The sequence below is a fragment of the Saccopteryx leptura genome, chromosome 5, assembly GCF_036850995.1.
Source record: "Saccopteryx leptura isolate mSacLep1 chromosome 5, mSacLep1_pri_phased_curated, whole genome shotgun sequence".
Lineage (NCBI taxonomy): Eukaryota > Metazoa > Chordata > Mammalia > Chiroptera > Emballonuridae > Saccopteryx > Saccopteryx leptura.
Genome location: NC_089507.1, coordinates 106329775 through 106346906, shown reverse-complemented (window position 1 = coordinate 106346906; position 17132 = coordinate 106329775). Strand labels below are relative to the sequence as shown.

Sequence of the window (17132 nt, the reverse complement as noted above, 5' to 3'; positions counted from 1 at the left end):
AACATTTCAAGATGATGACAGCAGAGCATTAAACCAAATGTGGGGTCCATCTAGGAATGGAGCTTTGGGTTACTGCACAGGTGGCATACTCATGAAGTTGGCCCAGTCTCCATATTATAAAAATCTGGAACTTAGGGACACATTTCATAAAGAACTGCACTGGTAAAGTGAAGAGAATGAGAGAATTACAAGGGAGTGAGTGAAAACAATTTCTAGAGAATAGGGTGTGAATGGAAGCTTGCTGACAAATGAAAGAAAGAAATTACAGCCCAAAATAATTTCAAGAGAGAAATGCAGAATTGGTAATCAATTTTCCAGGTGTTTTCTGGATGTGTGGTTGGTAGGTACAGTGTAAGAAAGTGAGATCAGAAGTAATACAACAATATTAGCTGGTGCTCACAATTCACCATTTCCCTCCAACAGCAAAGGCAGTCTTGTGATTACAAGCAGAAATAACAGCCGGTTGTCACCTCTAAAGAATTTAACAAATAGCCCAGGGAAAATTAATGCTGTCCTAGGAGTGAGACAAATACACATCAACAACAGAAAATCGATGATATGAGCTATCTAGAAAAATCTGCTTAGACCTTCATGCTTGAATACAGTGGAATATTAAAGCACAACCAAGAACCATCAGGTAGAGAAAGAATTATGGCGGCAAGAATGGGAAAGAACTAGATAAACACACATAAAAAGGAATACTTGAGGGCAGTGGTCCTCAACCTTTTTTTGGGCCACGGACTGGTTTAATGTCAGAAAATATTTTCACGGACCGGCCTTTAGGGTGGGACGGATAAATGTATTACGTGACCAAGACAAGCGTCAAGAGTGAGTCTTAGACAGATGTAACAGAGGGAATCTGGTCATTTTTTAAAAATAAAACATCGTTCAGACTTAAATATAAATAAAACAGAAATAATGTAAGTTATTTATTCTGTCTCTGCGGACCGGTACCAAATGGCCCACGGACCGGTACGGGTCTGTGGCCCGGGGGTTGGGGACCACTGCTTGAGGGAACATAATTTAGTAAAAAGAGGTAATCCAGGAAAATGTGTACAGAGATGTTGGTCGAAAGCTAGGAACCCAGTGAAATCAGATAACCACTTAGCTGGAAGGACAGAACGAATCAGTTACTGCTGCGGTAAATTAGTGGGTTTCTAGTCTTCAAGATGATTCATTGGATTTCAGGCAATGGAGAGGAATGTGAAGCTGCCAGGTAAAGTTACAAGAAAAAGAAATGCACTTAAAACCGCTAGTAAAAATATGAAAATTGTATAATGAAAATCTTCATTCAATAGAAGGCAAAATAAAACATGAAACAATTTTAAGTGTAGTATTAGAAAAGAGAAGTCATATATGTATTTTGGTGTTTTTCTCTTCATGTGAGACAAAGGTCCATGGCCGGGACATACAAACCACCATGTAGTTCTTGTCTTTTTTTTTTTTTTTTAATTGGTCTTTAGAAAGAGAGGGAAACAGAGACAGAAACAGAGAGAGAGAGAGAGAGAGAGAGAGAGAGAAAGAAAGGAGAGACATCATTATTGTTATTCCACCTATTCATGTTGTTCCACCTATTCATGCCATCACTGGTTGATTCTTGTGTATGTCCTAACCAGGATTCAACAGGAACATCTGCATATCGTGAGGACGCTCTAATCCAGGGGTCCCCAAACTACGGCCCCCTGAGGCCATTTATCCGGCCCCCGCCGCACTTCCAGAAGGGGCACCTCTTTCATTGGTGGTCAGTGAGAGGAGCATAGTTCCCATTGAAATACTGGTCCGTTTGTTGATTTAAATTTACTTGTTCTTTATTTTAAATATTGTATTTGTTCCTGTTTTGTTTTTTTTACTTTAAAATAAGATATGTGCAGTGTGCATAGGGATTTGTTCATAGTTTTTTTTATAGTCCAGCCCTCCAATGGTCTGAGGGACAGTGAACTGGCCCCCTGTGTAAAAAGTTTGGGGACCCCTGCTCTAATCAATTGAACAACCCCGCCAGTGTCATGCAGTTCTTCCCTTCGAGGAGTTCATGATACAGCGGAAGGCACAATAATGAATAAGAGACTCATGGCAGCAACTTCTTATAAATAGACTCACAGCTATAGAAACGGGACACAGAAAAATTTATTTTTGCCTCCCCGGCTAAAACCTAGCCCCTCCTAAAACCCCTAATTTCACAGACACTTCCTAGGCTTCTCCACTTCCGCCCACAGCTCTCTGAGCTTCTACCTAAGAACTGAGCCTGCGCTAACCCTAGTGCGCTCGCGCAAACTCCAGTCCAATCGATATCCCGAAAACCGAATTTCAGGTGAATGGACTAATCTCCGGGTGGGGCGGGGTCTCGAAGCCTGAAAACGGACGTGATTGGCCGGATGAGGGATACACGTTCTTATATAGGCGGAGCCTCGGCCCCGGGCAATGCCTAGTAAAGTGTTCTCCTAATTTGGGAAGGGTGCGGCTCAGGCGGGACGGGGTGCTGCGCGTGGCATCGAGTGCGCCTGCGCCGAGCGACGGGACAGGGCGTGTTCCCTGTTCGAGTTCCCGTTTAGCTCGGGCGGAGTGTATCTCACTGCGGAGTCCGCCCTGCCGCAGCCAGTTGTTTCCACGCCCAACCTGCTAGGTGCAGTTCTCCGCGGTGAGTGTCTGTGGCATTGCACGTGACTTTGCTTGTCTCTGCGCGGCCGGAGGGTTTCTGGACCCTTCTAACTCCCCTGCCGCGCCCCATCCTCCGTGCACCCGGACCCTGCCTGCTGATGTCCACTTTCCAGGTCCAGGGGAAAACCGAGAGTGCCAGACGGTGCTCTCTCCATTCTGTCCCTGCACCCTCCTGCATTCACCCACGTGCTCTGTTGTTGTCGTTTGGTACAGATCATGTCCAAGTCTCTGAAAAAGTTGGTGGAGGAGAGTCGGGAGAAGAACCAGCCGGAAGTGGACATGAGTGACCGCGGCATCTCCAACATGCTGGATGTCAACGGCCTGTGTGAGTTTTCTCTCGGTCAGGGCCTTCCCCCTGGAGGAACTAGAAGGACTTATAAGTTTTCCAAGTAACTGCTGGTCATGATGTTGGAGGTTGTAATGGTTTATATTCCGCCTTCTGCTTGTAAACACCACTTGTTAAGATCTTAGCTCAGAAAGGGTGCAGTCAGGATTTGCTCTGTTTAGGACAAGAATCTCTCAGACGGTACCTGCTGTACTTCAGCAGTTGTCTATGCTGATTTATGGCATTCAGGTGGCTTGTTCACATAGTTTACTTAATAGCCACTTAATTTGTTTATTGAAAATAACTTCTGAATCGTTTTTCTTTTCTCCTAATATATAGTCTTTGGCCGGTGAACAAATTCCATACAAATGTTATGTGTTAAGTGTCCTTGTGCTCGAGTCCATTCAACACCTTTGCACTCATTACTGTTTTCTGGGTCTATGTTCTCTTTAGTTCAGGCTTTTGTTATTCCCAGCTTGTGCTGTTATAGATGTTTTCCTAATTCTCCTCTTGCCTCCAGGTTTACTGCCCCTGTGGTTTAGTCACAGCTTTCTGTGTTTTCTGTAACAAAAGCCTCTGTGTTATTCCGTCCTTTAAACTGGGATGTACAAGCTCAAAGGCCTGTGAGGGCCAGGTGAGGATGGTCATGAACCTCTTAAGTACAGTATCCCATCTGCTACCCAGATCCAAACAGTTGTTACCAACTGGGGACATTGGCTCAGTGTTGTTGGATTTTATTTTTAAGAAACGAAGTATCCAGGTGAAATGTACTAATTTTTAGAAGTTGGCAACTAGTTTCAGTATTTGAAAAATACTTTATAAAGGTGAAACAAAACACTCTTCAGGCTAAATGTGTCTTCAGTCCGGACCTTCTCCCATAAACACTTCCGGGTCGTTCGTTACCAACAGTAATGCTCCAGTTTCCTTGGCGTGATATGCAAGGCCTTCCTGAGTCTGACCACAGCCTACCTTAGCTCCCATCCCTTCCTTACATTTGGCATCCCAGCCATTGTACCTCATCGCCCTCCTGAACCAGGGCACACGCCTTCAGGTTTGTATGCCTTTTACAAGTTTCGTTTGCTCCCTCTCTACTCTTCTTCACCCAAAATATTTTTACTATTAAGAGTCAGCTTAGACCTTACAGCCTAGGTAAAGCCTGTCTGTATCAGCTGACATAGGTTACCCTCACTTCTATAAAGTTAGACATCCCTTGCTTCATGACTTGTTACACAGGACTATAATGTGTTTTTAATCTAGATGTCTCTCTGCCCCACAGGGAGACTGGAGGGGCTAAAGCTGTGCAATGTTCATATTTGCCTTCTTTGTAATATTACCTGGAACACAGTAGGTGCTCAAGAATGTTTGATGATTGAAGGAAAGAAGGATGGATGAGGCCTGTGAGTTTATGAGAGCCAGGCCAGGATGTGACACTGGAGAAGAGTGGAAGAGGTTCAAGAGGCCCTCAAAGGTGATGGATTGGTAGTTAGGTATGGACAGAGCAGAGTCATATTTACTGTGACTCCATGGCTGTGCCTGGGACAGAGATTGGGGTTGGTGCCATTAGTACGTCTCCAAAAATAAGATGAAAAGTTGTAGGTGTTTTGCATTTGGTGACTGTTAGGAAGGTACCTGCCATTAAGCTTAGCTTTTGTACTAATTAGCATCTCAGCCTCCTGGTACGTATTGGTATCTCTCAGTGGTGATGGCTTCTTGGTGGCAGCAGCAGAACAGATGTCTCTGGTTCTGAATTGGCACCTGTGGATCTAGATGTGTCCCGAGCTGCCCCTGCCTGGCTCTGCTGTGGTCCTCATGATCATTGCAATAGAGGGAGGCCATGGTGAGTGGCCAGAAGGAGGCCTCGCTCTGCTGTATTCTTGGCCCCATGGCTTTCTGCCCCTGGGCACCCTCTTATTCATGGGCTTGAAGAAGGAGATTGCTTTCAGCAAAAAAAAATGTTATACTTGTCAGCTCTGAAGAGGATTTTTTTCTGTAATATTTATAAGAAGAGAGAGTGGTGTAGCTATTTTGGTTCAGTTGCAGTATCTCTTTGAGGCATTGCCTTCTATTGAAGACGAAAAGATATCCACTGGCTTCCTGAAAAAGATGTTTCCTGTGTAATATGAAGTGGCATAAAGTAAGATCATTCTTAAAATTTCCTAGAGAAGTAACTAAAGGAAGAATCTATTTCCTGGGGAGTTCAGTGGAAGTGAATTTGGCCTCTGCAGTGTGTGTGGATCCAAGGAGTGGCTGCTTTCTGCTCTGCCTCCCTTACTTCTGGACTCTAGAGCCTGGAGGTTTCCAGAATGCGTTCAGGAGCCCATTCATCAGCTGGAATTTATCAGTAGTGCACATAATGCTTACTCCATGTATTTTGATATTTTATATATTAAAATACTGGATGTGGTTATATTAATTTAGTATAAGAAGTCCCATATTCCTTTACTTAAAACAGTTTAACTATCATTATAAGGTCTTTATGGATTAGTGTTGATATTGAAAACAGGGAATGGTTCATTTGCATGGACAGAGAATGGTAATTGTCTTGTACTTTCTCTTCATTGTCCTTACGTTTTCAGTTTCTCAAAAGATAAGTGAGAATTAAGTTCTGAAGATAAGAATGAAGGTTTTGTACTTAGTATCATTGTATGAAATGTCATCTTTCTGCTTGAGAGATTGTCTTATAAGCACAGCGCTTCCTCTGAGACAGTAAATTCCTTTTAAAAAATGTTTTCAGGAGCCCAGACACCAAAAGATCTCTGACGGAGAAAACTTCCCAGAGCCAGCAGACAGGTTTTAGAGTTTTCTGCTAGGTTCTGTATATGGTCAGATCCTGTCTTGAAATGCAGAAGAGTACATACAGTTCTTATAAGTGGGGCCTGGGAGTTGAATAGGGTGGTTTCAAATTCTCTGTCTTCTACTTACTGCTGTGAAACTTTAGAGAAGCTACTTAAACTTTCTGAGCCTCAGTTTCCTCATTGTCTAATGGAGACATGAATACCCTTTTGGTAGTATTGGTTTAGTGCTAAACGCACTGATATATGTCAGCTGCTGAGTACTATGCCTGCTACTGGGTGTGTGCACATGAGATGCTAACTATTAATGGAAACTTCCAGGTGGAGCCTGTAAGCCGCGGATGTTACCACTTCCACCATAGTGGCCTGAACCAAGAGTAGTCTGGTTAATCAGACTGAGCGAGATATTTGTGTCCTATGTTGATGCTTTTCTGAGGTTTATTAGGACCTTTAGGGTTTGGCATTTTGCCTAGGGTTTTTAGAGATTTAGATTGCTATTTTTTTTAATTATCTCTCATTTTTTCTTTTTTTCCCCCTATATGACATGTAATCTGCACAGCTGTTCTTAAGGCTTCCAAGAGTGATGACATCAGTTCTTTTTATTAAAGGCATTTCACTGCAGAAACTCCCACGCAGCAGCTGTCTTCACCTGGGTGATAAAGTCACTTTTGAAGGGTCTTGTAATCAGCTTCCGGGAGCCCAGAATCCTGTCAGTAGCCTGGAAGACTTTTCTTATTTCCAAGTCTTTTTTGATGGTTTAATCTCTTCAAGTTGATTGCTTTCTGTGTGGTCATGCCTTTACTAATTTTCTTCAGGTTAGACTAAAATATCTTTCAGATCAATCTTAAAGAAGAAAAATAACCTGCCTTGGAGGAAGTGGCCTTTCTAAAGGACCCTAAAATAATCCACAGAAGTATTCATAGGTTATCTGGAATGGCAGTTTCACAAGCCGAGTTAAACCTGGAAGTAATCACCTGTGTTGGGAATTACTAGTTACAGACATACAGTTAACTGTCTTTATAAAGTTTTTATGGAGTAGAGTTGAGATTAAACATGGGGAATAGTTCATTTGCACGGACAGAGAATGATTTTGTCTCATACTTGACACACCTCATTTTATTGTGCTTCATAGCTGTATATTTTTACAGATTGAAAGCAAGGACCCTCTAGCAGCAAAAAAATGATGACTTGCTTTATTGTGATACAGGCTCCACAGTGGTTTTCTGGGACCAGAGGCACGGTATCTCTGAGATGTGCCTGTGGGTTGTCTTTGGGGGAAAGATGGAAGAGCTGGGAAGACCATGTCCGTTAGCTGTGATCTTCATTAAGACCGTTTTTATTTTTACTCCTGTTGCCTGTATGTGTCCACCTTTGTGATCTGAAACCTGCAGCGTCTTGGCCTGGGAAGCCCTTTTCTCTCTCCAGTTAATTCCTCCCTCCCTCCCTCCCTCATCTCTTACTGCTTGTAAAGGAAAGAACGGCTCATCTATCCACGTGACTCCATTCTTGTGTCACCTCCTCTGAGGGCCTCTCACCATTCCATCCTGCCTGGTGTAAGTGGTTCTTCTGGGCCCGGTTCTGTTATCTCGGTGCTTGGCATTGTGCTTGGGGCAAGTTGACTGAGGAAGGATGGTGTCGCTTTAGTTAAGAGTTCAGGGGAGTTAGGGGGGAAAGATATCACAGGTGAGGGGACACGTAGCCCATCTCCCTGCCACAGACTTCTCAACTTCCAGAGGAAGAAGAGTTCACAACCTTCAAGAACACGATAGAACTGTTCAGTGTTCAACCTTTGATTTTGGGGCCTTGTAAAAACTGATACTGTTTCATCCAGGTAGGAAATTAAAATAAAGAAAAATTGTGACCCCTTTCATGTAACTAAACTAATAATATACGACCTTTTACAGTTTTTCAATGATTTGACATACTGGTTCAATGGCATCTTTTTTTTTGTAAGCAGCTTTTTTTGTTATTAGCAGTCTAACCTTGGGCAAGTCACTTAACTTCTCTGCCTCAGGTTTCTCCTCTGTGAAATGGAAATAGTAAGAGTAGTTACCTCAGAATGCTGTGAGTCATGACCTGTAATGTGCCTCGTATACTGTCTTGCATGTTTCAGTTCATTTGTTCGGGCTGCTGTGACAGAGTACCATAGTGTGGGTGGCTTATAAGTGACAGAAATTTATTCCTCATGATTCTGGAAGCTGAAAGTCTAAGGTTAAGGAATGGGCAAATTCGGTGTCTGGTGTGGGTCCACTTCTTGTTTCATAGATAGCTGTCTCATTGTGTCCACATGATAATAAGGACAAGAGATCTCTTTGGTGTCTCTTCATAAGGTAACTAATCTCTAATTCACCCTCATGACCTCATCACTACCTAAAGGTCCCTCTCCTAATACCATTACACCGTGGGGGTTAGGTTTCAGTATATGATTTTAGGGCAAAACACAAACATTTGGTCTATATCATGGTAAATATTAGTCTTTATATTCACTATTGTTAATATTTTAAACTCTTACATGATTGTATAAAATATGCAAAACAATGTTTCTTCAGTTTTTGGCACTTGGTCGTGACACTCCTCCCTTGGTCTTCACCTGCTGGTTTCACTGTTCCATCGTGTCTGGGCACCTGGAGCCTCTTGTCTCACCTGGTTGAGATTTCCTGGGAGAAGGCAGGTGGGCGTGTCAGCCTGATGGGTCGGGAGGAAGAGCAGTGGCTCCCCATGGCCGCTGTTCAGAGCCGTGGCCAGTGGGAGGTGGCGGAGGACAGCAGGGTGTTTCACAGGATAGTGCTTGTGGTGTGCTCGTGTCTGTTCAGGATGACGGACAACATAAAACCCTGCAACTTTTAAACTAATAATTAAGATACTGTATGTCATCTAATAGCTATTTATTGATTTTTTTTTTTTTTCCTGTGATGGGCATGATCTAAACTGAGTCTTTGGGAGTTTATTTCTGTTGAATCTTTAAATTACCCAGTGATAAATCAGTATTTGCTATGTTAAGAAAACTGTAAGCTATTTAATGGGTCAGGAGTAGTTATCTTATAATCATAAGAAACCGTAGCATCCATTGCTTTGCCATTAGAGCCAGCTTTTAATTGTGGTCATCAGTGCTAGAGTTGATACAGATAATAATTGAAAACCCGATCCTGGATCTTCTTTTCATAAATTTACATGATCCTGATTTAAAGAAATTCAGTCTAGATACATGAGATCACCATTACAAAGCAGAAACTAGAATCGATTTCTTTACATTATATAAAGGTCTGTTGCTTCATTGAATAGCAGGTTTGTGCAGGTTGATTTATTTTTTTTATTAAGGCAAAAGAGAAGTGTATTTGGAGACAGGACCAAATTAAAATGACATTATTAAAAATGTCAGGGAACAGTCCATGTAGATTAAGTACCTGACCAGCAGGGGTCAGTGTTGAGCCTCTGGTTTCTCAGGCTTCCTCAGCCCACAGGCCTCATCATTCACTCCTGCCTGGGCAGTTTCCTCTCGCCTAGTCATGCCTCTTTCTTCCGGTAAAGAGATATCCTCTTTTATGTTACTTTATCTAAGAAGCTCATAGCAACCTTTAGTATTAGGGTATTTCATAACTGCAGTGCAGGCCTGAAGCCTCTGCTTGAGGCACAGGAGCTTCTGAATAGAGAGGGGCTGACCAGTCAGTGAATTTTCCAGCTCTCTTTGGGCATGTTTCATCAGTGTGTGAGGTTTACCACTGTGAAAGAGTATTTTGGATTTGAGATGTTGGTAAAGACAGAGAGATAATTGATAATATAATATTGGTTTGCTAGGGCTGCCAAACACAATACCACAGGCTAGAGGGCTTAAACAACAGACATTTGCTCCTCACGGTTTGAAAGGCTAGAAGTCCAAGATCAAGGTGTAGGCAGGGCTGGTTTCCCCTGCGGCCTCTCTCCTTGGCTTGTAGATGGTTGCCTTCTCGCTGTTTCCTCACGTGGTCTTCCCTCTGTGTGCGTGTCTCTGGTGTCTCTCTGTGTGTCCTCTTTCCTTGACTCATAAGAATACCAGTCAGTTTGGATCATGGCTCACCTTACTGCCTCATTTTAACTTGATCACTTGTTTAAAGGTCCTGTCTCCAAATACACTGACATTCTGAGATACTGGGGGTTAGTGCTTCAACATAGGAATCTTAAGGAGCCACAGTTCAGCCCATCATATCTGCATTTGAGATTCTGACTGGTTCATGCTTGATTGCTTACACTGGGGTTAAGTGCTTCTCACACTTAGTAACATCACGCTTTGGTGCAGCATTTTAAGGATAAGCAAGTAGGCTATCTAGAGTCTGTAAGTCCCAGCATCACACAGTGGAAGAATCAGAGTTCACACTAAAGTGTATCTGACTCCCTTGTTCTGTAATAACTGCAACGTTGTTTCCCACCCCTGAAGTATCCCGGGAGCCTGGCTCAGGTGAAGGAGTGGGGTTTCCGGGACTGCCGGGGGCAGCAGGCCTTACCTCCAGGCCTTTTCTCTTTTCTAATTCTTGAAAACACTGGACAAATAAAATGCATCATTTGGCTAGTTCACAGCCTGGAGAACAGGTTTATCGTGTTGTTGTAGAGCTTTTACTGGAGGAAAACACTAGAAGCAACTTGTGCTCTGTCTGGTCAGTATTAACTGTGAACTCCACCCTTTCCCTTGTGATCTTCTAAAAACTATTAATCTGAAATGCGTTTAGTGATCAGATGCGAGATGTCTTTACATAGTATATTAATTCATGTTTTTCTATCTTCAAACTTAGAACCTTAGCTCAGAAACGCTATGAAGTGTGCTGGAGAAGATTGTGTTTGGGGAGTATCGGTTCAACAGACTAAACCTGAATTACATGAAATGGCACTGTTAGTTGTAATTTACCTGCACTTCATAAAAAACCTTTTCATTTAATATGTTTTTCTGCACATCTGTTCATTATTTCTCTGGACTGAAGAGTAGGTCATGATTTTAAGGGTAAACTGGCCCAAATGAAGACACACATCACACCACATAGTTAATTGGAAGGGCTCTTGGCCTCTTGGTTTTTTTAAGGCATATTGTAGACCAGGGATTGGTAACATGGTTTGTAACCTCAGTATACAAAAAGTTGTTTTGCAAATGTTCGTATGTAGGATTGTTTTATAGACCTGTAAATATTTCAGTCCTCAGGCTGTGTGAAAAATAACTATTTAACCTGTTATATGTTTGTGTTATTTAAGTTGTGCATTCTTTATTAGAAGGGTAAAAAACAGATAATATAATTAAAATGCCATATATAATGAGTATATTGATACACGCACTCAAACACACATGCTTGCCATTAGCCAGACATAGTCCTAAACCCTCCTTATGGATTATTTATTTTAAACCTCACAATTTTATTATGATTGTTATTCTCCTCCTTATCTTCTAGGTTCTATCTGAGGAAACAGAATTCTAGAATTTAAGTAACTTACTCCAAGTCACAGTCTGTAAGCAGTGTAGCCAGGGTTGGAACCCAGGTAGTCAGACATCAGAAGCTATGTTCTTAGCGTACACTGTCTTGCCTTATTTATGTCACTAACGCATTTGACAAGCACATGCACATATAAAGATAAAACAGCTAATTCAGCAAGTGTATACTGAGTGCCCAGGGGCAAGCCGGCCTAGAAGACATGGCACCTGTTTGTGTGAGCTAATGGTTTTGTATTGGATAGGATTGGCTGAGGACACAGGAGCCCCTTTTTTCCAAAACACTTATGTATACTCTTAAAAATATACATACTCACTTAAAAATAAACAACTTTGTTGAGGTCTTCATAGAGATAAGTGCATTTATAACAGTATAGCTTGATGTATTTTCAGACCAAGAAGTGGAACATGATCAGCACTCCAGAGCCCCTGCCCTTCCCAGTCACTGTCTCCTTAGTGACAGTCCCAATTCTGAAAGTATAGATTTGTTTTGCCTGTTTTTATGCATCATTTTTTAAAGAAAGAATTATGCAGTGTGCACTCTTTTTTTTTTTTTTTTTTTTTTGTATTTTTCTGAAGTTGGAAACGGGGATGCAGTCAGACAGACTCCTGCATGCGCCTGACCGGGATCCACCTGGCATGCCCACCAGGGGGTGATGCTCTGCCCATCTGGGGCATTGCTCTGTTGCAACCAGAGCCATTCTAGCGCCTGAGGCGAGGCCATAGAGCCATCCCCAGCGCCTGGGCCAACTTTGCTCCAATGGAGCCCTGGCTGTAGGAGGGGAAGAGAGAGACAGAGAGGAAGGAGAGGGGGAGGGGTGGAGAAGCAGATGGGCACTTCTCCTGTGTGCCCTAGTCGGGAATCGAACCCGGGACTCCTGCACGCCAGGCTGACGCTCTACCACTGAGCCAACCGGCCAGGGCCGCAGTGCACTCTTGAGTATGTGATTCTCTTGCTCAGCATCATGTTCACGAGCTTCATTCATGCTATGAGGTTGGTTGTAGATCCAATGAGTGGCTCCATCAGTTTATTCATCTGTCTGCTGTTGATGGATCTGTGGGTGATTTCTAGGCCAGGGCTGTTACCAATAGTGCTGCTATGAACATAAGTGCAGATGTCTTTTTAGTGAATACATATTCATTGCTGTTGGTTGTAGACCTAGGATTGGAATTGTTTGTCGTGGAGTACAGTTTTACATACTTTTTAAACGGAAGAGTCACCAAAACTGGGGAAGTGCTTGAAACTTAACAGTTGTCTCTGTCTATCTTTGTTTATTTATTTATTCATTTTAGGGGGGGAGAGAGAGAGAAGGGGGAGGAGCAGGAAGCATCAACTCCCATATGTGCCTTGACCAGGCAAGCCAGGGTTTTGAACCGGCAACCTCAGTGTTTCCAGGTTGACGTTTTATCCACTGCGCCACCACAGGTCTCTGTCTATCTTTGATTTTATGTGCCATGGTTTCAATTACCTGTGGTCATCCTTGGTTCAAAAATATTAAATGAAAAATTCTAGAAATAAACAATTTTTGTTTTGAATTGTACCCTTTTCTGAGTTTTGTGATGAAATCTCCTGCTATCTCACTTAATCCAGCCTGGACCTACATTATCTCTGTCTTTGGGCTCCGTGCTGTAGGCAATCCCTGCCTGTTAGTCACTGAGTAGCCGTGGTTATCATAGCTGCTGTTGGGGTATCACTGTTAGTTTACTCAGTAATGGCGGCCCCTGAGCACATGTGAAGATGCAGGCAATTCGGATATGAAGAGAGAAGCCCTAAAGGGCTTCCTTTAAGTGAAAAGGTGAGTACAGTCGATAAGTTATTTCGAGGGAGACACACACACGTTTATGTAGCTTTTATTACAGTGTAATGTTATAGTCTGTTTTATTATTGTTGTTAATCTCTTACTTTGCCTAATTTATAAATTAAGCTTTATCATAAGTATGTATGTATAGGGAAAAATAGTATATATAGGGTTCTTCTCTACTGTCCATGGTTTTAGACATCCACTAGGGGGTCTTTGAATACATCCTCGTGAATAAGGGGACGACTGTAATAAGGGAGGCAATAAAACACTGTGGCACGTTATAGAATATGAGTGCCACAAAGGAGGTAAGCTGATTTTAAACTCCCATTAAAAGGGAAATGCTTAAAGCTTTTTTCAGGGTTAGTAAGATCTTCAAGATCCAGAGTCAGTTTTATTCCACACCTACCTTTCTACCTCACCCCTCCCTTTCCCTGTCCTTCTTCAGGTTGTCTGTAGTGACTAATTTTCATGCATAAACAGTTGTATTTGTGTAACATAAAATAGGTGTACTTTTAGAATCAGTTAATAGAACCCTAGAATTCAAAACGTTAAGCTCTTTATTTACAGGTAAGGGGACTGTGGCCCCAAGAGGTACAATGATTTTTCTCAGGTTCCACAGGTACCAGAGTCAGAACTGAGACTGCAGCCAATGGTTCGGGATTCCAGTGCTTCCGCTTCTTTCCAAAATGGGAAAATAATATTCACACCTGGACGGAGTGCTCTTTTCAAGGTGGTGGCAATTCCTGCCATACCAGAGCGAGTATAAACCAGAATGAGAAGATGCCTTTCTATTTTAAATGAAATATGACAATTACATAAAAGTGCCTCAAAGCAAAGCAAAGCAAAGCAAGAAGATGCTGTTCCAAGAACCTGAGACCCAGATTGTAATTCCATGAGACACCCTGATGAAAATCACTGGGTTTCTCTAGAGCACAGGTTCCTCATTTTGAAAATGAAAGTCTGAGTTTATTTGTTTCTGTGAAATGAATTATAAAAGAGATAAGAACGAACTTTCATGTGGTGCCTGCTACATCAGTGTGCCATGCTGGGCACTGTAGAGCCACTCACTAAAATAAAAAATGTAAAAATAAAGTAACATTATAGCTGATGTTTACTAAATTCTTAGAACATACTTGGCACAGTTGTAACACTTTAGTTTCCTTTTTTATTCCTCATATTACCTTACATGATATAGTACTATTATTAACCATTTTTCTTACAATTTTAAATGAGAAAAATGAGGCACAGAGAGGTTGAGTAACCAAGTGAGCAGAGAATCCTTTAAAAGCTGTTTCAAACAAAGAACTCCGACCCTGTTTTTAGTGGTCCAAACAAATACAGCAAACAAATCCACAACTGGCCCAATTGTATGGCATTTTAAGGGATCCAGAAGATAAAAAGGAATCTTTGTCCTTAAGTTCATTTTTTGCCAAATGAGGACACGGGCAGTATTCAGTGTGCTTGCTTTCCTTTTCAGACAGTACTGGGCATCCTCAACTTCCACGTCTGTGGAGATGATGCAGCTGGCAGGGCAGGGGCACTTTTGCTTCCCGGGGTCTGATGGTAGATGTGTGTCTCTGGTTTCTGATGTCTCTCTGTGAGCAGCCTCCACTTCCGCCTCTGTCCATACTCTTACCTCAACCCAAGACCCTGAAAAGGCACATCCCCTGCAGAAGCGGAAAGAGTGGAATCGTAGACCTGCTGCCTCGGAAGAGGCGGTTCTGAGTCAGAGAGCTGGAAATCCAGCAGCCACTGAGTGCTCGAGAACCTCGGTGCCACTGGTCTCATCCACACCCATCATTTGGTCTCACGGGCAGCTCATGGATGTTACCCTTGGCCTTCAGCTTCTCTCTCCATGTTATTCCTTACCCTGACCGCCGGTGCTTCCTTCTCCAGTCTCAGATAACTAGCCTCCTGGACTGACACTCATCAGCTGTCCCAGCTCACTGCTGGGATGTTTTTTCTGACCAGCTGCAGGTCTCCCTCTATCTCCTGGTGATGCCTCCCCCCACAGGCCTGCCCAGCCTCATTTGCCCGTCCCTTTCCTCCTTACATACACGGATCTGGCAGATGGGTGTGTCCCAGATGGCACCCACAAACCCTATCTGCACGCCTCACTCCGAGGACCATTAGACTCTTCACCCCAGTCTCCTGCCCCACTGGAGCTCCCACAATGAGATCATCACAACAGCCTGAACGTCAGCTGAACAAATGCAGAATTTCCTAATTACTGATCATAACCATCGTTTTTTGAGTACATACTCTATACCAGATACTACTAACATCATCCTTTATTTCAGGACCAGCATATTTTTCCATTGGAAAAATCATGTATTAAGAATGATTTCTTAATCATTCTTTGCTTGTCATACACACTTGTCCCCCCTTATCTGCAAAGGATACGGTCTAAGACCCCCCAGTGCTTGCCTGAAGCCACGGATAGTACTGACCTTATGTATACCATGTTTTTTATTAAATATATGTACCTGTGATAAAGTTTAATAACTTGGCACAGTAAGGGGTTAACAATAACTAGTAATAACAGCAATCATAACAATAACTGCAATAAAAGTTTTGTGGCTGTGATCTGTCTCAGTAAATACCTTATTGTACTGTACTCACCTTTTCACTTAAAGGAAGCACTTTATAGCTTCTTTTTGGTATGTCTGAACTGCAGTATCATTACTCTGGTGCTTTATGGCCCTCATTAACTCAAAGAGGGTGACTTGAACACAAGCACTGTGATACTGCGACAGTTATCAGATAACAGAGATGGTTACTAAGTGACTAAAGGACAGGAGTGTCCACAGCATGGAAACGCTGGACAAAGGGATGATTCAGCTCCCAGGAGGGATGGAACAGGACTACCAAGATTTCATGAAGCTCAGAAAGAATGGTGAGCAATTTAAAACTTACTGTTTATTTCTGGAACTTTCCAGTTAATAGTCCAGGCCATGGTTGACCGTGGGTAACTGAAACTGGAGAGTGAAGCCGCGGATGGGGGGCCCTGCTGTATTCCAGGGTGAGCACTGGTATTCTGTCCCTCTCATACCAAGTAGTTTACTGAGTGTTGTTAACACTGCTCTACATTAACCTGCTGTATTCCAGGGTGAGCACTGGTATTCTGTCCCTCTCATGCCAAGTAGTTTACTGAGTGTTGTTAACACTGCTCTACATTAACCTGCTGTATTCCAGGGTGAGCACTGGTATTCTGTCCCTCTCATACCAAGTAGTTTACTGAGTGTTGTTAACACTGCCCTACATTAACCTGCTGTATTCCAGGGTGAGCACTGATATTCTGTCCCTCTCGTACCAAGTAGTTTACTGAGTGTTGTTAACACTGCCCTACATAAACCTCATGAGCAGTTCAAAGTGTGCATCTTGGGTAGTTTACTGTGTTTTTCGCTTTAATTATCCCAGGCAACTTCATAAATATAATTCGTCTTTGTTTACTGAAGAAGAGGCTATAAAGTGATCTGTTGGTTGGGAATGACATAGGTTCTACATTGCTAATAAGACAGTACCTCGAGTCTACTGTCTTTTGACTTAATGTCCTAATTGATGCACCAACCTCCCTTCCCCCGTCAATGACCAGCTCATGGGAGGGTTGCGCTTGTCAATTCTCTGCTCTTATTTATGTATAGAAGGAGAATCACTTTATTTTCAATGGTCTCCTATGATAAATTGCTTTCTGTTGAGTGAAAGAGCAATTAATTATGGTTGATAGACCCTTTATCCGTAAATAGAATTCAGTCAAATAATCAGTTTGGAAAACTTGCTACTAAAGAGTTTCCAACTTTACAAAATAATTAGTTCTGAAATAAAGGAATGCTTTCATACCGTGGTGATTTATTTTTTTTTAAGTTTTAAATTATGAAGGAAATTCAAAAGAAATGTTTTTAGGATTCTGAGCATGTTGATGAATATAATATTTGTATTATATCTTGGTACCAAACACTTTATTGTCTGCCTTCACTTTAATATATTGTTAGAAGCTGCATATTTAAGAAGACCTGAATCTATATTCTAGTACCAAGGGTGAAATAACTTCAGCCATGTGACATGGGCAGGCATTTTAATCATGCATTGTGGAGACGCAGAACCCAAATTGG

The 17132-nt window shown here is 42.3% G+C and overlaps 1 protein-coding gene across 2 annotated transcripts in view; it reads left to right on the top strand.

Annotated features, from left to right (window-relative positions):
- Positions 1-2453: 2453 nt before the first annotated feature.
- Positions 2454-17132, top strand: part of RSU1 (Ras suppressor protein 1) — a 208380-nt gene continuing 193701 nt past the window's right edge. The window contains exons 1-2 of one of the 2 annotated variants that reach the window (XM_066385509.1): positions 2454-2635; positions 2869-2980. In XM_066385509.1, coding sequence (XP_066241606.1) covers positions 2872-2980 — 109 coding nt within the window. In that variant the 5' untranslated portion in view covers positions 2454-2635; positions 2869-2871. The remainder of the gene's footprint in view (positions 2636-2868; positions 2981-17132) is intronic. The other variant, XM_066385508.1, reaches the window with a different exon arrangement.